Source organism: Ambystoma mexicanum, chromosome 9, assembly GCF_040938575.1.
Source record: "Ambystoma mexicanum isolate Mex_15411 chromosome 9, UKY_AmexF1_1, whole genome shotgun sequence".
In the NCBI taxonomy this organism is placed as follows: Eukaryota; Metazoa; Chordata; class Amphibia; order Caudata; family Ambystomatidae; genus Ambystoma; species Ambystoma mexicanum.
Window position 1 is genome coordinate 1,298,944,226 of NC_090931.1, and position 24,182 is coordinate 1,298,968,407.

Consider the following 24,182-nt stretch of genomic DNA (forward strand, 5'->3'; position numbering starts at 1 on the left):
TGGGAATCTGCACTACCCATCAAGAAGAGTTTAAGAAGTGATATGGGAATCTGCACTACTCATCAAGAAGAGGTGAAGTGTCAAATGGGGATCTGCAAAGTGTGTTGAGAAGTGGACTTGGCGGACTCTGCAACACTTATCAAGGAGTCAAGCTGTAACATGGGATTCTGCGATGCATATCTTTCCTTCCTACAGAGCCGTCTTTTGGGGTCACTGCTGCTATTGATTCTGGGAACCAGGGGTTCGTGCAGTGAAGTCCGGGGATGGCTGGACCCCATGGTTAGATATTTTGGGGAGTTTGGGGGGATTTGAAGTTGTTCACAGCGTGCTTCTGGGACAGTGTCACACAAAACTCCCCCTCACAGATAGGTCATGGAAGCTTGGTGCTTGAGGATGGATTCTCACTGCGTTTTCTCTTTTCTCTCTCTTTGACTCTGTTTCCCAGCTGTGGCATTCTCCTTTTCACACAGTCATCCCTTCTAACAGAAGGTTAGGCAGTTTCAAACCATCTCCAAGCCATTCAGAGGTGCTGGCCTTCTCGCTTCCAGGGTTGCCCAAGCACAACTTGAGGCCATCATGCAACCATGCTGTCACACATTCTGCCACTGCCTCTAGTGGACAATGCCTGCTAACCAGGGATGTGCCATTTGGTTCTGATCCATCGCATATGATAACACTTGCACCCCATCTCACACAATTATACTTTCTCTAACTCAAACCTCTCAGCCACATAATTGGTTTGCCCTGTTCATCCCCAATCCTGATGCTGCTCCAACCATCCGGCCTTTACCTTGTTCTTTTCTCTGGAATGACTACTGTACTGTACTACCCCTCCTGTCTTCAAAAGGTATTGGCGCCGTAAAACCACTATGGTGACGATTGGCCCAGTATAACATATCAATAGGAGGGAGAATTGCTCTATTGGATTCTGCACTATTGCCCATGCAACGTGTGTACTATATCTCATCTGTCACCATGCGTCATCACAACTATTGCAAGCCAAAGCAGAGACGTGTCCACAAAATGCCATGCCCAGAATAAATAAATAAAGCCGGCAGCACAAACCCGATGCAGAGCATCCTGCGAAGAGGAAAGACTGCTGCTGAAGCAGGATTCTGTAACGCCATTCTCTGGCCTATGACCCTCCCAGGTTACAGACTAAGACTGAGCAAGATGCCTGTATGCTGAACAAGACTAACCAAACAAGCATTGGCAGTGCCAACAGTTATGGCTTTTGTGAAGGCATGCGATTGACATTTGCAGGCATTGATATACTGGCCATTAATTGTATTGGTTGCAAAAGGGTGACATTACCTGTGCATGTAATTACAGTGCCTGGCAAATGCATATCCAATACCTATACATGAGGCAAAACCACTGGCTTTGATAATGCTGTTTTTAACAGGATCTCAGTGAAGGACATGCATACTCCTTATAAATCAAGTAGCTGAGGCACACATAGTTAAGGCGTTTATATTACACTAGTAGCGCCTTTATAGCTCAAAGTAAGTCATTGGCCCTCATTACGAGTCCGGCGGTAGCCGTGCTGGTAAAAAAGGCAGGCTGCTGCCGGACCCATAGTGAATTACCGGCGCCGGACATGCAGGATTTACCGGGGCATTACAGCCCCGGTGGTCTGGTAAATCCGGCACCAGCAATTCGGTTAATCCCCATTCCGGTGGAGTCCCATAGCACTCCATTGGAATGGGGACCGCAGAAACACCGGCACCATAGTGGTGCAGGTGTTTCCGCATCCGTCTTTGGGCGGGTGCAGTTCCGCCTGCCAAGTCTGGACGGCTCCTGCCCGCAGAACTCATAGTTTGCCGGTCCGGAAAACAGTGCTGGTACAGTTTTACCGGCACCGTTAATTCCGGATCAGCAAACTTGTAATGAGGGGCATTAACTCTCATTGGACTGCTTGGTGTTTGATGTTCCTGCGTGATAAAAGTAGCTCAACGAGATGCCATGAGGATTTTAGGAATTGTAAAGTGCTCTGTTGCTTCCCGAAGAGAGGTCTGTGCTCCATGAATACCATATTAATAATACATTTAATAATGTGTTTAGGGAGGGAATATATGGGAAGTGGTTGCCATTGGCCTTAGGTATTAACGTGGCCATGGGCAGTCAAATGGGTGCGTAAATGGACCAAGCACCTGCGAGCTTTGCGTCCCTCGTCATATCGCACCTCGATCCAAGCTGTACGTCATGCAATATTTTCAGCCTACAGGTGGTGCTTCAGTGTCACGTACCAGTCAAAAGTAAAAAAAAAACAAATGCCAATGCTGTGGCTTTCAAATGAGATTGCCATGACAGCACAGATGCCTATGGGCCGGTGTGCTTTATAAATGAACAAACAAACAAACAAACAGTGTCAGACAGTAGAGTAGGCAGTTGCTAGACAAGCAAAGGTGGATGAGGGGTGGGTGGAGGTGGTGGGGGGGGGGAGAGGCTGAACAGTCCTCCATAATAAGGCCACAGTGAGCAAAGCTCCTGCCCCTGTATGGCATCTTCAGCCCATCACTCTCAGGACCCCCCCCCCCCCCGAAGGAAGCCCAGACTGCACCAAGAAAGTGCACTTTTTCCAACCTCCACACTTTCAGGCAGTGGCACAGTTTATTTAACTCTGTGCCAATGCCCTGACCTCCAATTCAGCCCCATTAAATGTAATGGTCACCCCTCAAGGAGGCCCACTTTGGAAACCATTCCAATCAGCCCCACGTTAGCAGTCAGCACACAGAGTGTGAATGCACACGGGGGGAAAACATCCTTTGTGCGCAGCGATTTTCTGCCAAATTAATTAGGAATGCAGGGCAGGGCCCGCTATGAGCCGAACAGATCGAAACAATGCGCGCCCAGCGGGAGAAAGAATGGTCAAAAGACAGGCAGCGGCCCCCTCCCCTCTGGAGTCTGGCCTCCGGGGCTGGCTAATGAGTTCGGAGCACAGGCGGCCAGTGGGTTCATTTGCTTTACATGCTCCATGGCAGAGGAGGTGCACGCAGCTCCACACACTGCTGCCATTCTCAAGCACAACGCGAGGCGGAGCCGAGCGCTGCACCAGCATACTAAGCACGTGGGCGGGGGAGGGGGAGAAGTGCTCCTCACGGGGCACCTTCAATACCATTTCACAACATTGCCGGCAGCCAGGGTATGGGCCACCAGAACTAGCAACCCCTCCCACCCCCCCCTGTCCCCAAGCTCCGCCACTGATCGGGCTGCAATCTACACACTCCTGCCAATAGCAATCAGGCACAGAATCCTCTAGATCCGGGATCTGCAAACTTTGGCCTTGCAGGTGTTTTGTACTACAACTCCCATCACCACTAGCCAGTACAGTCCACGTTGAGGTGTCATGGGAAAGCAACTGCTTGCATATTCCTTCTCTAGATTGTAAGGACTCTGAAGCCTGCTAATGGACAGACATGTTTCCGACATCCAGTGCGGTGTCATGTATTTACCATTCATGTATTTTCAGTGGCTGTTAGGCTTGGACTGGCCTACAGGGCATGCCCGAAGTGCAGGGCCCAACGTGCTAGTGTGGGTCAATTGTTTGGGCCAAAGCGTATTGTCCAGATAAAAAAAAGAAAAACCTAGACGGGCCATCAAAATAGAAGTAGGACTGAAGCAAGTACACAACATGATTTATAAAAAAAAAAAAAAAACTCCCGGGACATCGGGTGATTTCCCTGGACTGTCACGGGAAAACCTGGACCTCTGGTCACCCTACCAAAGTGGCCAGTTTGTTGAGTTTTAACTGTACTGCTAGAAGTCTATGATAGTTTTTGATATGACAGTACAATGTTTTTCAAACCTCTTCAAGGCAAGGGAGGGAACAAGGGAAAATACAATGACATTCTTACAGGTCATGAACAGCAAGGATGTGAAATGACCCTTCGTACTCGGCTTGACGACATTTCAGATAGTGCAAGAGCTAAGACATACCTAAGGAAGGGAGGGTGGGAGTGGCAAGGAAATGGAAACAGACAGGTGACTACTGTACTAGGCCGGACAACATTTCTGGTAGAGCCGGAGAAAACAAAAGGTGAAGGAGAGGGGTGCAGAAAGGCAGGGGAGGAACAAAACAAGCAACTATCATACTAGGCCTGATGACATTTCAGATAGTGCTGGCGGGGCGGTGGGGGGGACAAGTAAGAGGGTGGAGGAGACAGACGAGGTGCTATCATACTAGGTCCAGGGACAATTCTGATAGAGTAAGTGCATAGAAGAAAGTGAGGGGAGAAGATAGGTGGGCGGGGCTTAGGCCAGGTGACCAAGATCCACTGCACCTGCTCCTGCTCCCCATCTGCAAAGGAACAGAGACTGAAGGCTCCTTAAGTAGGGAAATGAACACCAGTGTTAATGAACACATTTAAAAAAAAAATGCTGTTTTCAACACATTTTACCCCATTACTCCCTCTTGTGCACAACTCCAGTAGCCTGCCACAAAAGGGACGAACTGCCATTCACAACTGAGGGTCACTTTCTAATTTGTGTACGAGACAATTGTATGCCTAGTCGGACCGTGTGCTTAGGCAGGAGAGAGTAGATGCACTTCGCTCTGCCTGGGAGAAGAGGGATGACGTTTAAACTACATTTTCAATTCAAGTTACTTACAGATGTTCCATTCAGGGTCTGGTAACAGCTTCAGGAATAATTCTGAACATAGTAATGTTTAACCAGGGAGGCATTGTTCAATATTCCTTTCACTGTGCCATAAAAGGGTTAAATAAGGAGGCAAGAGAAGCCAGGTTTGCGCTGGCCTATAGAGCAATAGGACAATGGCCTAAGCGGGACCCAACATGCTAGTGTGAGTCAGTTTGATTGGTCAAAAAGCGCCAGTTTAAAGATTTATTTCACTGTGCAGCTAGTAGGTTTCACCGGTGAAACTGAACACATGTTCTTTAAAATGCACGACGTGCAACACCTTTTGCCAAAATCTCCTCCTTGGCTATTACTCAGTCTGTCACAAAAGGAATGCATGGCCATTTTTGACTGCAGCCACTCTTTATGTGGTGCTTAAGTCAATTGTATGCCCCAAACCGACCATGGTTGCTAAATATTTTGGCAAAAATCCATTTGGTAAAGTTGCCATTAGGCAAAGTGAGGAACAGCGGTGAGACAGCCATTGAACATTTGCCAGCTGAGTTTGGGCTGGTTCAGAAAGATGTTACCATGTGTGAGTTGGAGGTAAATCGGAGTCCCTCCTGGTAACTTCTTTGTGAATCGAACAGCTCTTACATAGAGTAACTCAAGGGCACGCTGGAGTTACTGCCGCTCACAGCGTCTCCAGGTTGAAGTCAAGGCTGACCAATTGTTAAGTAACTTGTTTGCGAGTTGGCCCTATTGTCTTGGGCTATCGTTGTGAAGCACGCACTTGAGTTTGTAGACTTTAGTGTGCAGGAAGGGCACTAGCAACTGGGGAATAGACTATGCAGGACCACGGCATGGTCACAGGCCAGTGACTGTCTTTCAGTCATTACTGACCTGGATTGGTCTTCGGGTTAGATGGAAGGCTCATCCGAGCCTGTTGACACACAGGCTTTCCAGATTTTCTCATGATGCCAAAAGAACCCAACCAGAAGATGAAGATGTCGTGTCTTTTCCCAGGATTTCACTAATTGAAAATATAAAGTCGAGTACATGTCAGGGTTTGCAGAGCATGTCATTCTTGACATAAAGAATGGTGAGCAGGCTTTGCCTGCAGGTGACAAGACATCACAGAGGGATCGTTTAATCTCCGGCACCGGAGACATCGGTCTGCAAGGAAGGATGATGGAGGGAGCAGGGAGTCTGCAAGGAAGGATGATGGAGGGAGCAGGGAACCCAAAACATGGGCGCGGCTCACGTGTTTATACCCAACGGAGGAGAAAATAACTTACATTGTACGCGTTAATGATCAGCTGAAGAATATTTTTGGAGGCTTGATCAAGAATTTCCACTGTCGTTCCAGGTATGAGGGCTGTAAAATTCTGAAACAAAACGAGATTACATGATTTATTTTAAAAATAAATGAATAAAGAAAATTCAAAATGGTTTTAATAGCACACTGAAACCAGTTATCAGACAAAAAGTAGAAGGAACTAAGTTATACTTTGAAGCAGAACCATATATCGATCAAGGAATACTTGAATTCTCCAGCTGTGTGAGGACTGTTGCAAATAAAGAAACCAGACTTGTTTTCTCTCTCCACATTACACACATCCGAGTGTGGCAACAACATGGGAAAATAAATAAATAAAAGAACAGAGCCAGACACTGCTGGCAGGACTCCATGTCAGGCCCACAGCATTTTCAGACTACAACGTCTCCATTTAAGAAAGCTAATTCTTTGGAGAGATGCAGCATTGGTTACATTCAATTGACGACATGGTATTTAAGCGCTTGACACCAGCATTGTGTCTCGGACTAGAACTGGACAAAAAAGCGTTCCCTGACAGGGAAGTATTCGATCCCCCAACAAGGCACTTGGAACAATTTACCATCTTCAAAAACATCCCATTTTGGTATTGGTGACACCAAACGCCATGGACATCAAGGGGGGACGTGGTAACCATTTACATGAATGAGGTTTTGAAAATAAAGGTGGGCCAGAAGGCACGGCGTGCAGATACTTGAAGGTTGGAAAGCATACTAGGAAATGGTTTGTGTTGAAACTTGAGTTCTGAGCAAAATGTCTAAAATAACGTACTGTAGTGCACAAACTGAGAGATGAACCTTGGTGCGGCTTGCGTCACAGCCTTGTGGTTCTGACCCGGGCTGTGGGATTCCTTGCCTTCCACTTTTGTCTGCCCGCCGGTATGGGGTGTGGTTGATGCATTGGGGATGTGTTCAGCTGGTAATGCCAGGCAGGGCTGGCCTTACGACAGTGCTGCCCAGGTGACCGTCGGGGGCGCTTGTGACCCCTCGCCACGCCAGCTGACGGGAGTCTTTCAAGGTCTCCCATGAGTTGGTGTGGTGGGAGAAGGTGTGGCAGGCGTCCAATTGAAATTAAATGCGCCCGCTCTCGACTGCGGGGAGCATTTAATAATAGGGTGCTGCAGCACCTATTGAAAAATATGGCACCCTCCTGCCCCCCCCATGACCACGGTTGCATGGGAGGGAGAGGTAGAACTGATGGAACTGGTCCTAAGCCCGACCCGGCACCATCCACTGTAGAGGAGGGCCTGGTGCTGGCCCCAGTGGGTGGTTCCATCCCCCAGGTGGCGTTTAGCTGGCTGCCACTTTCCTTACCCATTTAACGCCAAAGCACCTCCTTACATTCCATATCCACCCCCCTCCCTCAGATCTACACTCATGCCCACCTCTGCTCCCCTACTTAACTACTAACAGTCACTGCAATATTAATACTTATAAATCAATATAAGGATAACGGTAAATCTACACGCACATATATAAATATACCTTTATATACATTACACACAAATGTATATGTGTCACGCAACATAGGGATGGCTGCTGCAGTCAGCCACCCCTTTTCAGTATCTGTGGTGGCGTCCTTCTGGATGGGGGTCTGCTCTGCCCCAGCTGTAATATGGGATGCCTAACACCATTCATAGTTGTGGTGGTGGTGCCACCTCCGCCACACGGGGCACCACACGCCTCGGTAGACACGCCTGCTGTATCTTCTGATGCATTGGGGATGTGTTCAGCTGGTAATGCCAGGCATGGGGCTGCCACAAAGATAATGTCTTGGTGACATTATCTTTGTGGCAGCCCCATGCCCCATCTGATGCCAACACACGCACACTGCCACATCCTGCAGCGCCCTTCACGGCAGCCGCATGGAAGCCTCCACACTCACTGCCGCACCTGTGGCACTCTCGAGCTCCTTTTTCCTGGGGCCATGCCCACATCACCACCATGCCCTGGGGGATTGTGTTTTTCTGGTGGCATCCATGTTGCCATAGGAATGCCATATCCGTTCACAGTCACACCCATAGCGCTTCATGTCTTTTGGCCATCTTCTCTGCACCAGCGTGGTACAGGAGGGTAGGCTGTGTACTCCCCAGGGCTCTGCATCACACGGGCTGCCCGGACACAGGAGACTTCGTCTCTCCTCCTCTTCACCTCCACGCCTGGCATACATGGTCCAGGAGAACTTATCTTCTGGGCCCACCCTGCCTGATCCCAGGGTGGGCAGACAAGGGATATTTCCGGGTCACCAAGTTTGGGCAGCCCTGCACAATTGGATCAGGCTGGGCGGCTCTTTCTACACCGAGACAGCTCCGCCCATGCAGTCTGGGGCTTCAGTGTGGGGCCTGCCCAGTCTGGCCATTAGCTCCCGATGCCCTGTGACTGCCCAGACCCGCAGAACATGCTGGGCCACTCAGCACATGCGGCCAGGTTTCAATAAGTCTTTCGACTCTGGGAGCCCTCTCGAGGCCAAGCCCACTGTCCCCCTACCGCTCCCCACCCCCAGAGCCAAGGTGTGCCTTCTCTATTCGTTCTCTTTCTTCCCAATGCTTTTTTTTCTTTCAAAAGTCTTTTTGTAAGAATGTCCACTCACCCCTGCCCACTCTTGGGCGGGGCATCTCAGTCCTTTGTTCTTTTTTTCCATTTTTTTTTCACATCCCATCCAGCCATCCATCCCCCTGGTGGGCTGGATGGTTCAGTCCAGGTAAATCCACATATTAATAAGACACATATACATTACATAACATGGTTTCCCTATGCCCTTTTTTCTGTGTTTATTTTTTTCCCTCAGAGGACAACTATGCAGCCTTGCCTAGCCGGCCACAATTTGGACCAAGGGCTACAGATTCATTCTCAATCCTTTCATTGCAGGAATCCAGCAATCCTTGCCTAGCCTTCTATGTCTACTTTCCTTTCTGCTATTGCCCTTTGGAATGTGTATTCCTTGTTTAATGAAGACGTGTCCACTGAACCTTTTTCTTCGACTCAAATTACACTTTGTGTAGAACCAAGACCTGAAATTTGTCTTAACACTTCTATGCCTTCAGGTTTCACTACTTCTCAAACTACTCTGCCTCATTCTCCTTCGACGTCTACTACCTGTGAGGCACAGCCATCATCCGTCACATCTCTTGGACTTTTCTTCATCCTCCACCTTCTCTTCCTGTTTTTTCTTCCTTTGAGTATTGTGATGAATCGCAGGATATTGTCACTTCTTCAATGGGGGAGGCCCCTTTTCATGAGGCCAGGGAGGTGAGGCCGCTATCCAATAGTCCCCCTGGGGGTGATACTCAGCGGGTGGATCTCATGGGAGGGGCAACCCTTCATGTGATTGGTGACAATGGTCCTGGGAGAACGCAGTATTCATTCACCCATTTGGTGTCCCCACCTTCCTTAACTCCCACTCAAGTCCATCCGATCCCCCACACCACTATTTGTTATGGTTTAGCAGAGGGCATCCATAATAAGAGTGTGACGAAGAAGAGGGAGACTCACCCAAGCCTGATGCAAAATGTCACTGTGAGGAGGAAGATTAAGCAAGGAGGCGAAAGCCCACTGCTGAACCAACACACGTGATGCAGATGCCCAAAGGCTAGCCTGATGGTAAAAAGGGACGAACTAATTCCCACGTCGAGAAGCCAGCACTGGAGGAACAGGGAGAGAGAGACACTGGTCCCATACTGAAGAGTCCAGAGATTAGAGACCGGGACCTGAACAGTCACAGGTAACTGAGAGGTCCTAACGAGGCGCACCTAACCAGTGGCAGAGACGCAGTAAGCCAGACTGGCGACAACCGACCAGGAACAAAGACGTGGGCAGCTGAAGACAAGAGAGACACTGAAGCTGCAGAGCTGCGTTAGGAGAACCCTGAACGTGGCAGGAATGGAGAAGCTTTGTTCTACCTCCAGAGGAGACCGGAGACTATCCCAAGACTTCCCAAAAGTAGAGAAAGGGCTAGGCCGGACAGGGGGGCATTGACGGTGCAGAGAAACCACATGATAACATCCTGAAAAGATTACGAGGGGATGAAAAAGGAAGCATACTAATGGATACAAACTTTATGAACCTAATAAGAACATCCTGAAGGTGGTGAGAAAGAATATACAATATCATTCAAACTGTGTGAAGCAGATAAATACGCCCAGAGGGGCACAAGGAAATAACAGAAGAAGCATACAGTCAGATACGAACATTGAGAGTACACCTAGGTGGGACAGTACCTAGCAGAGGAGTATACCGTGTCTGTCCAAATGGACGCTATGTAACAAAGGGACAAGGATCTTGTCAAGACAAAGGAACAGGGTCTGGGACCCAGATGAAAACGGGCAAAGCCCACCAGTGGTAAGTATAAGGGTCGAAGACCCACCACAATACAGTAGGAATGGGCTGGAGCCCAAAATACAAATATCTTTGGAACTGAAAGTTTTGGAAATGAAGTATGGCAGGCGAGTAAACCAGACATAGTGTATCATTGGAAAGGTGTATGGTGAGGTCTAGGAGGTTAGTGAACCAGACGTGACAAGTGACGGAAAAAGATCATTTTGGTACTATGTACTGGGGAAGAGGAATTCCCAGGAAGAGGAATTTTGAGGAACTTTGTTTTGTAGATAAGTGGAACCAGGAACCCAGGAAGAGGTTCTGCCCACGAGAGTGGGGAACTGAGTTTTCTTTAAGTTTGGCTGAACATTTGCATCAGCACTGCGCCTTGGGCATCAGGATACAGAATGGGAGAGACCTCCTTCTGGAATTAAGAAGACATCCACTTTTTCTTTAGTTAGGTTGAAAGTGTAAGGGATGGAAATAGGTTTAGACACAGGACGGTGGACATTTTTGTTTGACGGACATCCTGACTGAGTCCTTGGTGTTCTTTTTGTTGAGACAGGGCAATCCCTCGTAGTAAATCAGGCAAGATAGGCTTTTATTTTCATTCCCTTGATGTAAATAAAAGTCTATGCTAATCACTTTTACCACAACTTTGCCAAGACTCTTGCTTTTGCACCCTTACAGTATTCACAATCTCTTGCCATATGCCCTATAATCTCTCAAACATATAGTTTACCATCTCCCTAGCTCCCTTAGCTGTTTATGTGATGATGTTGATTCCATGTTGACATTAATTCTTCCTCTTGAAAATTCTTTTTCCTTCTTGAAGACTTCAATATTCGTCTATGGACTAACTCTTGTCCCTTTCTTCTATTTCACTTGACTCAGCTGGCCACTGTAATATCTCCCTCACGTCTCTGGTTCTTCTCCCAACTTAATATTTTCAAATTCTCACTCCAATTCACTGATATTTGATATTCCTTTCTCATTTGTCATTGTCCTTTTCCGATAGTTTCCCTGCTTCCCTCTGCTTCTTCTAGTTTCACTTATTATCACTTCAGTGTGTCATCATTTATTGCTGAGGTTCGCTTCATTCTTCGTGTTGATTTTTCTCTTCTTCACTCCGACTCTTCCTCTGGTATTTTGTCCTCCATTTCGACATCTCTTGACTCTCACCATCCCCTTTTACTTTTTGCTTCTTCACGCATGCCTCCCCAACCTTGTTTAGCATCTCTCCCGCAGACCACTCCTAATTCCCTTCTTAAACTTGAACAAAGTTAGCAGAAATGTCCATCTTCAGTCTACCTTGCTGTTCTTTCTTCTCTTCAATCTTCTTATGATTTTGACTTATTTCAAGCTAAACAACAATGCCATCAATCTCTCATCACTTCACTTTCTCCTCCATCTTGTCATTTATTATCTCTTCATAACAAACTGCTGGTAACCGATATTAATCTGAATTCTTCGTTCTCAGTTTCTGACTTTTCATCATGCATTACCTCTAAAATTGAGAGCCGGTGCTCCCCATTCTCTCTCTTTTAGGCCCTTCCTCCTTTAGTCAACTCTATTGCCCCTCTTTCTGAGGATTCATTTAACCTCTTGATCCAAAGAGCCCACTCGAATGCTGCTTCTTTTGATCCTCTGCGTGTCTTTTGCACTCCCTTTTAAGCACCATCTTGCCAATTATTTTTGATCGCTCTCTTCCCTAGAACTAACACCCTATCTCCCGTCTTCCCATTTGCTCTAAACTTTTCGGGGGGCTGTCGATTATCAACCAAGGCTCTATCGTATTTATTTATATAGCTCATCAAACCCAAAGGTATCTATGCGCTTATGCTGAACAAATTGGTTACAGTGCTTATGGTTGCAGGCCAGAATGAACAAGAAGTAATTACATCATGAAGTGCAATGAAGTGAAGATACTTACTGGTATTAGGTTACAGGCAGGAACAAAATGGTATGCAATTACAAGAATGCAATAGAGTTCAGGTAGGCACAATGGATTAGCCCAGCCCCATGTTACAAGGCGGCTATGTCACAGGGTGCAGTAAGGTCCAAGTGGGCACATTCGTGGATCCTAACCTCATGTTGCAGGGCGGCTGCGACACAAAGATGCATAAAGTCAAAACAAGTGGGCACATTCGAGGAGCCTAACCCCATGTTGCAGGACAGCTGTGATACAAAGATGCAGAAAGCCAATCAAGTGGGCACATTCGAGGAGCCTAACCCCATGTTGCAGGGCGGCTGCGACACAAGGATGCAGAAAGCCAATCAAGTGGGCACATTCGAGGAGCCTAACCCCATGCTGCAGGGCGGCTGTGACACAAAGATGCATAAAGTCAAACAGATAGGCACATTCAAGGAGCCTAACCCCATGTTGCAAGGTGGCTGTGACACAAAGATGCATAAAGTCAAACAGATGGGCACATTCAAGGAGCCTAACCCCATGTTCCTGGGTGGCTGCGACACAAAAGTGCAGCGAAGACAAGTGGCTACAGGCGGAAAATCTGGATACAGAGTTCAGTCACACAGGTACATATATACAGCGGGGGGCAGCTAGATACGGAGTACAGTCACACAGGCACATACATACATACAACAGGGGGGCAGCTAAATACAGAGTAAAGTCACACAGGAACATACATACAACAGGGGGGCATCTAGATACTGAGTACAGTCACACAGGCACATACATACAACAGGGGGGCAACTAGATACATACAGAATTACACCCATTAGCATTCAGACAGCGGACAGGGAGCAGACAGGGCCTTAGAAGGTGGGCCTTTGGTGAGGGGGCCAGCTAAAGCCTGCTGGTATCCGATAGGCCCAAAAAGGTAGTCACATGGGCCAATGGTGGTGCAGAGGATGAGTGGAGGAGGGCTCAGAGCCTTCTCGTAGGAAGTCTTTTCCTATGGGGCCATGTTGGAATAGCCACAAGGCAACCAGAACAAAAGGGCACACATGCAGCAGTCACCCCACAGGCACCATGCACGCTGCCCCAGGATGTTAGATGGCCAGCAGATGGAGCGCGGAGGTCGCCAAACACAGGAGGCACTCAAAAATGAATTTAAATTTTGTACAACAAAAATAACTAAAACAAAAACAAGGCAGCCCAACCTCACAGGAGAAGGGTGAAGCAGATGCGGCTCATGGCATCCTGACTCCAACTCTCTTCTTCACCCACTTCAATATGGATTCAGTCCAGCACACTCTACATTCAGCCACACAGCGCATTTTCTCACTTGCAATCGTTACTCTAAGCAGTCATGTTTTCTTTTAAGTTTAGACTTCTCTGTGGGTATTGTCACAGTGGATCATTATTCTCTGCTCTGCCCTCTCTTCTCTGGATGCCCACAGTTCTGCACTTCTGTGATTTTCTGTCTACCTTTCTAATTGCTATTACCCTGTCTGGGCTACTGAATATTCATTCTTAGGTTTTGGTAATATGAGATTCAGTTACTGGACCACTACCCTTTGCTCTCTATACTCTCCACCTTTCTAAAAATGCTCATTCTTTTCACTTAACTTGTTACATCTATGCAGATGGCTCAAATCATGTTCTCCTTCTTTTCCTTCAATGATCAACTTCATACTTCTATATAACTGTCTTTGAACTATAAGTCCTGGATGCTTGACCATCCACTCTTTATTAACTCATCTAAGTCAGAAATGCTCTTGTTTCCTATTCCTTCCCCACACACCTGTACCCCTTCTCCTCTCATTAATTTCTCTCCCAGCATTCTATCGTTTTCATCATCTGCACAGAATGTTGGCATTACTTTTGGACCCTAACTTTCTTTTTCCTTTCACTTCCCCTACTGGATCCTGATGTTATCAACTTTGCAACATCTGCAAGACTCAACAATGTCTTATGTTTTATGCCATCAAGATTCTTGTTCCAACTGTACATTTCTCCTAACTTCACTATTGCTCGTCCCTTCTTCTTGGCCTCCCACTCTATGCTCTTTCTCCAATTTGGCATTCATGTTCTACTTCGGCTCCCACCCCAGTCTCCAATTTCGCTTTCCACAGCCACTATTGGATTACTGCATTTGTCCTGCTGTCTCCAATTGTAAAACCTCTGTATCGTTTTTAATGTAATCATGGTCTTGTGCCTGCTTATCTTTCTTTCTGATCTTGGTTTATTTTCCCCCTCTGCCTCTCAGATCATCTTTTCCCTTCTAATTGGCTATCTCCATATAACGTTGCTAAAGGGACGTTATGGTTACAAGTAAAACTGAAAAACACAAGATTTTCACCAGTTATGGTAATCTAAGCAACTGTAACTCGCGACACCACCTCGCACTGCTAAGACTAACACCCAGGACATCAAAGATGACATCACAAATGTAATTGATGACATCACATATGTAGGCCACTTGTTTCTGTTCACTGACATGTCTAGGCCTTGTGGATTTGTTCACTGACAGTCATAATATGAACATTGAAAAGTGCAGCTATATATATAGACGCTAACCTTCTCATATGTTCTTAAAGTACTTTCCTTAGGGGTGGGCTCAGCTCATCGTGCACATGTATGGGGAAATAAGCAGGCCTCAAACACAGAATTCATTTGTACAAATGATTATTAACTTTAATGCTATTGACATTTTCTGGTGATGTCGTTTCTTTCTTCCTTACGTTAGTTTCCCTGTATGTGTCTCTGATTTCTATGCATTGTGAGTCTTCATATGTATTGTTTGTACTAGCACACGTATGTAGTAAGTTTTGAATTATTAGCTATTTATTCCATGTTTAACATTACTGAAAACTCTGATAAGGCAACATTGATTATTTTACTAGCCAAAACTACCAGATTAAAAATGTTGTACGATTATGGTGAATGCTGCAGCCATTGCCTTTTTGTATGTCTGATTACCTTCCCGTTTTAACAACAACACTCCAATATAATGTGTTGTTTAGACGAGTACTTGCCCAAAGAGGAAATGAGTGATGATGACATCTTTAATGGTAAACCGTACATCTTTCAATATAAACAAATAATGCAATTTATGCACAGCTCATTGAAATAATAATGTCTTCTTTTCTTATAGTACATACTTTACTTGAAGAAACTACACCTCATATTAATTATGGAGAATCCCAACAATCAGAAAGACAATCCCAATCTGGAAGTGTACATAATGAAATCATGATCTTGTCTGCAAAAGTGGATGAATTTAGCAACAACCTTAAAGAACTTCTAAATTATGTTGAACATCATATTAGAAATGTTGATTATCACTGTCCTACTGCACATGCCCCCCTTCCCACAGCAATCACTCTGATCAAATTCACAAAATATAAATGAAAGCCGATTTGATGAAACTTCTCTCCCTCCCTACCAAATGGTGACTTTCTAGAAATTCCAAATTATCGCATGTATGTTTCCCATTCCGATACTCCACCCTTTCATAAATACATGTATTGTTTATACTATAAATATCTTGTATATTATTCTGTGATACATTCCTTTTTTTAAAACCAAAAAAACAATTAACAGTCTGTGGACTATACGACTGTTCGGGGTGTCTGTTTACGAAAGGGCTTCCGACGACATCCGGACAGGTGTGGTCTCGTGGTCTCGCATGACACACTTTTAATTAGTCTGCAGACAGCACACCCGATTGCAGACATCCATGTACATGCGCCCGGCGTCTCCTGCTCAACAGGGTACGCGGACACCCGCCGCCATGGTCGTCCCCGGACATCATCACGTGACTGCACCTGTGCGCCGTAACGACGTCCCGGAAAATGTCTGTCACCGCGGACAGTTTGAAACTGCATTTTTGGCCAATCTAGGATGTTTCAAGTTGAAAGTTTGCCCTTCCAGAGCTCCTAGACCCATTCTCAACTTTTTACAACTTTCCAAGGCCTACTTTTGATGCAATAGACCACAGACAGTCGCCCGGTCTGCGGACGGTTCCTCTGAAGGGACCCACCATTTACTTTTATTCATTCTCAATCTGGCTAACCAAGAGAGTGCATCAGGAGTCACACCTGCTTTGCAGACCAGCTTTATTTGCACCACTAGCATCTGTCATGGCCATCCCTCCTTCTCAGGGGCCACCACCACCAGTTGGAAGACCAGGGCAGGGGAACAGGCACAGTGATGCAGAGGAGGGTGATGAGGAACAGGAAGAAACCGAGTGGGATGGGTGTGCCCAGACGTGGGTCCCGTGCCTGCTGGGCCTAGAGACCCAAGCTACTCCTCACTGATGAGCCCCAACAAGGGCAAAACAGGTTTGGGGATGCTTGTGGTCTCGTGCAGAAGGGATGTGGCCTAGCAGTTCGGGCTGGACTGCCCCTTTTGGGGTGGGGCCAAGCCTGATTTGCATATGGTCTTTCCCCTTCTGTAATGGCTTGGCAGGCGAAGAACGATGGTCTGGAGGGTTGGCCAGAGCATTGCCAGTGGTTAAGATTCATTCTAAACCTTCCAGCCATCACCTCTTTGTTTTTGCTTTGTCACCCCGAGTGGGACGGGTATGCCCAGACGTGGGTCCCGTGCCTGCTGGGCCTAGAGACCCAAGCTACTCCTCACTGATGAGCCCCAACAAGGGCAAAACATGTTTGGGGATGCTTGTGGTCTCGTGCAGAAGGGATGTGGCCTAGCAGTCCGGGCTGGGGCCAAGCCTGATTTGCATATGGTCTTTCCCCTTCTGTAATGGCTTGGCAGGCAAAGAACGGTGGTCTGGAGGGTTGCCCAGAGCATTGCCAGTGGTTAAGATTCATTCTAAACCTTCCAGCAATCACCTCTTTGTTTCCACATTTGTCTTTGAGCTAGCCGAGGAAAAACAATCTTCAAATGTGGAAACAGTTCCATTAACTTTCCAAATGTATCCTTCATAGCAATTTGAAAATGAAGGTTAGTTGATTATAGAACACAGCATCAATTAGTTTTCAAATATTGATTAGCAGAATTTTCTAATTAAAATGTTCTTGATTAGCAAACACACTCATTTGATTAGTAATTTTGTACTGACATATTAAATCTCACCAGAAGTTATTTGTACCCAAGACATAACATTAGCAAGAATACAGCATTTCAGTGTCTGGTCAAAGGATCGAATCCAAAGGGTCGAAATGGTCAAAGGATCGACATCAAAGGATCAAAAACCAAAGGATCACATTTTTTTTTAAATTATATATTTTTTGGGGGGTTTTCGTTTAGTGAAAAAAAGTGTTTTTTACCACAAAAACAGGGGTTGGGGGGGACCCCCACCCAAAAAAAAGAAAGGAATATGTAAAAATATTTTTAAAAAATTCGATCCTTTGGTTTTCGGTCCTTTGGTGTCGATCCTTTGACCATTCGACCCTTTGGTTGTCGATCCTTTGACCTACAACCCAGCTTTTTTATATGCCTCTGAAGTAATACATTAGTGTGATAAGTGTCTGTAAAATGTAAAGGTTAGCTAATTGAATGGACAAAATAAATAGATATGGTAAAAAGGCTCTGAAAACATTTTTCAGTGCAAGGCTCTGTGTGGCTGAGTGCAGTCAGTGTTGCTCGCGGCATTGTCCTTCAAATTGTATGTTTGACCCTTCATTTCCTGTGTAAAGAGAAGTTCAGAAGTTTCATAAAACCAAAAAGTTCACAATGTCAAAGGAAAGTCATAGCCTGCGAAGTAGTATGGTTTTGAGGCAGGGAGGGTAATTGTCAACTTCAGGTGGACAAGATGACCCCTGCCTGTCATTGATGAACTGTTTTCAATATAGAGTTAATTACCACTTTCAGGGGGCGAGCAGGGCTGCTAACGGTCCTCCAGCCAGAGTCAGGTAAGCACAAGAGTAGCATTCCAGCCCTACATATCCATGAAAGTGGTATTTATCGCTATTAGCACTTGGAGCAGTAGATCTATAGCTGTACATACTGGATGGAACTATTGATTTACTTTGCATAAGGTTCTAGTTAGCTTTGTGTATTCATTATGTAAGAGGAAATAAAGTAAGCAACTAAGCAGAATGTATGGGGTAGCAGGCATAGATCTGGGTAAACTAGGTGAACATTGTAGTTTTGCGGCCATCTCACTTTCAGGAGAGCTGGTATAAAGCAACAGGGTGAAATTATAGGATGGCAAGTAATTTGAGATCAGATCATAGGTGAGCAACAGTTGCACATATTATGCAACCAGCAAGCCACAGAACGAGGTTTGCCATCAAAAACATTTGGCCATGTGATCATGTACATTATCAAAAGTGGTCACTTATTATGTTGCACTTTTCCCAACTAAATGAAATATACTTGACCCTGTGAGCTTTAGATACAATTACTTAAACTTTACTGTAAAACATCTAGACAATGCAGTGTTGCAATACTGTAATTATGCATTATTTAACAATTTACATTTTTAGGAAGGGAATTACAGGACTGTTTAAAAAAAAAAAGCACACATACTGGTCTTTGCCAGACAGGATATAGTTGGCTTAATAAAAGTATAATACGGATAACTTTTGGTTTGCAATTACTTGAGAATGTATGTTTCTTGCCTAGCACTCCCACGCAGGACTTTGGCAATTGTAATAGGGCAGCAGAAGTCATCTCCACTATCTCCCATTAGCCTCTTTGCACTTGCAGTGAGCAGATAAAAGAGGGTGGCCAGAGCCCTGAGGACCAGAAAGGGATGCCGGGTGAGCTATGCTTTCAATGAACAAGGAAGTTTAAATAGCTAGCTGTGCTATGCAAGTACCAACTTAATTAGCAAACCTACAGGATTGCAGGGCAAATTGCTATGCAACACTGCTTATTTTATGCCTTACAAAATACTCTGAAGATCCCAACCAATTGTATAGAATTGTCAACAAACATTGGCACATCCTTAGGCTGAATGATGACCTTGAGAATACATTGAAGACAAACCCTTGTTTATTTATACTCGGGCTTCCCCCGCTAGAAACATCATAAGCCGTTCTTTTCTCAAACCAGTTTAAAGTCAGTTATTCAGATCAGGTACCTGGTTGAAATCTCGCACAGAAGGCTTTTACAAATGTGGCAACTGTACTGTGTGTAGAAATGCACACGTGGATACCACTCAATATATACAACCTGATGGTATACTAATCCAAACCAAAGATTTGATCAATTGTAGATCCAAATTTGTAATATATGCTATTATTTGTGTATGAAAACACATTTATATTGGTAGCACTATCCGAGAATTGTGCATCCGGATCCGTGAACATCTATCAAGTCTAAATTTCCAAGACAATAGACTGCCCTTGGCGGTCCACTGGCAAAGTAAACATCAAATGGACAATAAAGACGAGATTCTCTTCATAGGCTTATCCAAAGTCCAAACTGGGATCAGAGAGGGTGATCAGAAACAGATGCTAAGAAAGGCAGAATAAAAAATTATCTGCAAATTACGCTGTTTGAAATATGAATTGAATTCCGTGCATGCAATGAATGTCTTTCTTTAATCTAAATCATTAGCATAACTGAAGGAGAATGGGAAACAATGGTTTGTCAATTTAGACGGTGCAATTCAAATATCACAGTTAATCTTAGGAAGATTGGCTCACCCCGATTGGGATATTCAAATTTTTGTGCCAGCCCGATATGTAAATCAGATTATGAACATTTGAATCATATCTCCACTTCCAGTTCCACCGTGCGTTATAATGTTATGACAACACAGAGCAATCATAACTTACATGAATAAAGCATGGTTAGGCATCAACCAACCCTGAGACAAATTAATCGACACCTCAGGAATACCTTTTCCAATAATTGATCAAAACGGACATTCATTTCTATTAATAATCAACGTCATTAACCAGTGGGGATGTTTTGAGATTATTATTGTTCTCTCCAATATTCTAATGAAGACTATTTATACAACACATCTCACTAAGCATGAACAAGTGAGCGACCAGCAATCAACATCTCATATAAATCATCATACTTCCTGGATCTTGGTTTCACTTATGAATAAGCTTCATTCATTCTGCCGTGCACAAGTTTAACAAACTACTCAGGAAAAAAGACTATCACATACACGCGTCACAATGCTATTGCATCACATGTAAACATTGTTACATTTATAAAATGGCGATCGCGAATCCGCCACACCGAATGCTGCGGCCCCATCCAGGATTACACTTTGGACAGGGAAAATACTGAGAGACTACGGTAAATCTTTCAACCGGATTAAACAACTTCCGTTTAGAACGCATCCACTTTACCAAATGGATAGATTAAGCCCATCAATTATCGCTCATTTACAGATGCTGATATTACATCGGTACACAAGCCATTCCAAAGAACGGACAATACCGCCATGTCATTTTGGCATAATGAACACAGGGTAAGTAATTTTAATACCCTGACTTACAATTACTTCTCTTCGGAACGCATCAGTTTTACTAACATAGAACATCCATATATTTCCTAGACTAAGCCCATCACCTATTGCTTATTTGCAGATGCTGATAACACTTTGTCATCCCAAAGAACAGATATTACTGCCTTGTTACTGAGACCGAATGATTACAGGGTAAGACATCTCCAACACCCCGATTTGAACACCGATATTGCAGAATAGTCTGACAACATGCTACAATTAACCTTTTGCAACATATTTGTCAAGAACCACCAATAGCAACTGTGCTATATATATATATCACTGCAGCAAAGATTGATCTTTAATATACAGCTGTGGTAACACTGTTACAGTTAAAAATATTGCAGCACGCCACTCACTATTGTGGTGACAACTAATAACGGCTCAAGAATCAACTAGTACTGCACACCTACTCAATTCCTTAACTAGCATGCCGTTTTTGTATCCCTCAGGGTTCAACAGAGCTCTCTGTGCTTTTAATCACAATATATCACCAAGAACATGCATCAGAGGGATCCATCCTCCTCAGGTTTTACTAAAAATTCAGATTTAAATAGGTAATGCAATGTTGGGACTATTTGTCAGATAAACCTATGCAAGCCACTTCTCTTACACTACTCTGTGTATTTCAAAAGTTATGGTAGTTTGCATGGTATTGATGCACCCTTGAAACATATCACTAACCCTATGTAACAAGTTCTGTTTCTGTATACGTTATTTTTGCTTTTGACAATTTTCTAATTTTATTTTATATATATATATATATATATATATATATATATATATTATTTCATCATCCTTCCTCAAATTGTTCTGACAAAATTTGAATCAACTGTTCTGGACAATGGTAATGTTGACCGAATATGCATTGCATATTGTTAATGGAATCTAATTTGAATATGCATTGTATATTTTCAATTGATGTATGCTTCTTTTATTTTTACTTTGTATATTGACCTACTGTACATAGCCACACCTTGAAAACGACCAAAGGTCGAAACACGTGTCGGCAAAGGCAAACGAGAAAATGTTCAAATAAAATATTCGGACATTGAATTAAAAATTAAATTTATATTTACACCTTCTACTAGTTGTTATATTTATTCTAGATAAGTGCACACAGTAGGAAGCTATTCTTTTATGTTCTTAACTTGCAGAGATTCCAGGGCTAATATCATCTTCCGCCTAGTTGTGTAGCTGTCTCGCACACTAGATACATAAGTGCAGCCACTGGTGTTCTCCTCCTACCGGTTTCTGTGCTCTTCACATCCTCAGGGAGGCAGTCTTAACTTGCAGCTCACAGAAAGTGCAGATGTTAACAAGCAATGATGATTCTGCTGCAAGGACTTCTGGTAGCTGTAGTCTTCAGGTTTGCAAGGAACAAGCTCACACCCAATCCCAGCTTGTTCCTTGCAAACCTGATGACTACAGCTACCAGAAGTCCTTGCAGCAGAATCATCACGACGATGTGAAGAGCACAGAAACCGGTAGGAGGAGAACACCAGTGGCTGAGGAGGTTAACTGTGCAGGGAACTGGAGTGCGCTACTCTACTCTTTTTCATCACATTTCCTGGATTTTCGAAGGGTGGAATCTTCAAAATCTAAAAGGGGCTGCACTGGGATGACACTTGCCCTGCTTTGGAGTGCCTCACTGTGGGCTACTACCCCCACCCCCTTTTCCCCACTGTGGGATTTGGTGTGAGCTTGTTCCTTGCAAACCTGATACCAGAAGTCCTTGCAGCAGAATCATCATTGATTGTTAACACATACACTTGCTGTGAGCTGCAAGCGAAGACTGCCTCCCTGACGATATGAAGAGCAAAGAAACCGGTAGGAGGAGAACACCAGTGGCTGAGGAGGTTAACTGTGCAGGAGTTGCACTAATAAAAAACCTATGAAATTCAATGAAAAAACCTAGTTAAGGGGACGTTATGGTTAAGTTGCACTAATGCATGTCCCTCACTTTCTCTCTCCCTCTATCTCATCATTTTATCATTTTATTTTTAAATGAATGATTTGAAGTGCCCTTCCGAAATCATCTGCTAAAGCATTCATGGCACAGTTGGCATGTTTTAGCGGCTATGCCCATGAATCCTAGTAAATGCCCTAACTTCCTTTAAAATGTAATATTATAATACCCTGGTGGTTTAGTGGGCTCAGCTCCTGCAGCCCAGCCTCCCGCTGGAAGGTCCTCTGAGGGTGGGCGAAGCCATGCGGGCCAAATGCCACAAAAAACAGCGTCGCCGCCTCCACGGCACATCTATGGGGAAAGGCCTGGCCCCCTGGGATGTTCCCTTCCTGCCATCCTGCGAGGCCGCTCTACCTCTCCTGCACCCCCCTACTGCGCAGGCTCTCCCGGCTGCCCTGCCGGCCACGCCGCTATTGGCTCCTGCCCCCTGGCTGGGGCCTGCAAATCCCGGTAAGAAGGGGTTGGGAGGGGGCCTGCAATCCGGCACCCTGTCATTCAGAGCTGCAGTAGGGGTCGGGTCCCCCTCCCTCCACCCGAAAGGCCCTGGAAACAGGCCCTGCCACTCCAATACAGAGAACGAGAACAGAAGACATAAGTCAATTAAGCAGAGATGGTCACATTGATATATATCTACATATACATATGGGTAAACAATAGGTAACTATAGTGATCTCAAAACGTGTTATTCGCTTGTCGATAATCGAGCTGAATGAAAAAGTAACATTTTTGTAAGGGGGGAGAAAAGGGTATTGCCATTGGTGCGGAGTGGAATGTCAATAAGCAGTAAGTGTAGAGAACAGAGTGTACCTACAGTCCAAGTGTGAAATCTTAAAAGGTTTAGTATTATCAGAACTGTCCATGGAAAGGGATACCCAGGGCCTAGCTGCCACAAACCTAAGTGCCTTGAACTTATCCAGGCTGGTGCCTCGTGGTGAACACCCTAGTTGTGCGTTGCTTGCTATGTGCCTGATGCATGTTAGTGCAGTCACTGACTCGGCTCATTCTTTGACTCTTGAAGCCACGCCAGCACGTTTGGATGGCCCCCAACTCTGCTTTCATTGAGAAATTCTTGGCTTGCCACTCCCTATAAACTGTCCCATGTCTCTTCCCCTCCTGAACCCTGGCCAGCAGGTTTCTCTCATGCACCATCTCCTGCCCTGTAGCAGCCGCGTCTCATTTACTTCCACTAACCCCGAGGGCAAGACACCCCCCCCAAACTCCCACTAGCACATTCCAAACCCACCTCACACTGATCACAGAGCAAGCCAGAAATGCACAGTGCATACAAAATATTCACATTTCAAAAACATAAAACATCCAGTCGATCAGTTGTATTTCGCATGCTCTATATTGTCACAGATTCAAACCAAGTGGTCCCCATGAGGGTTCCAATCACAGAACTCCTCTTGGAAGATGCCAGTCACTTTCTTACTTGCCACACATGCGTGTTAGACAGGCATTGCACATGCTATTGAGGACTGCCTTTCACAGATTCTCATCCCACAGGGATCCACATCACACACATCCTGAATCACATAGCACACCAATCATGAAAGAGAGCACCCTCCACCTTGTAATCTCGGCCACATCTATTAGGGCCATACACCCCGATGATTACCGCAAGGTCACTTAATCAC

At 45.1% G+C, this 24,182-nt stretch overlaps 1 protein-coding gene across 1 annotated transcript in view; it reads right to left on the reverse strand.

The window, feature by feature from the left end:
• Positions 1–24,182, reverse strand: part of ITGB5 (integrin subunit beta 5) — a 702,124-nt gene that overhangs the window by 322,234 nt on the left and 355,708 nt on the right. The window contains exon 8 of the mRNA XM_069616658.1: positions 5,877–5,966. Coding sequence (XP_069472759.1) covers positions 5,877–5,966 — 90 coding nt within the window. The remainder of the gene's footprint in view (positions 1–5,876; positions 5,967–24,182) is intronic.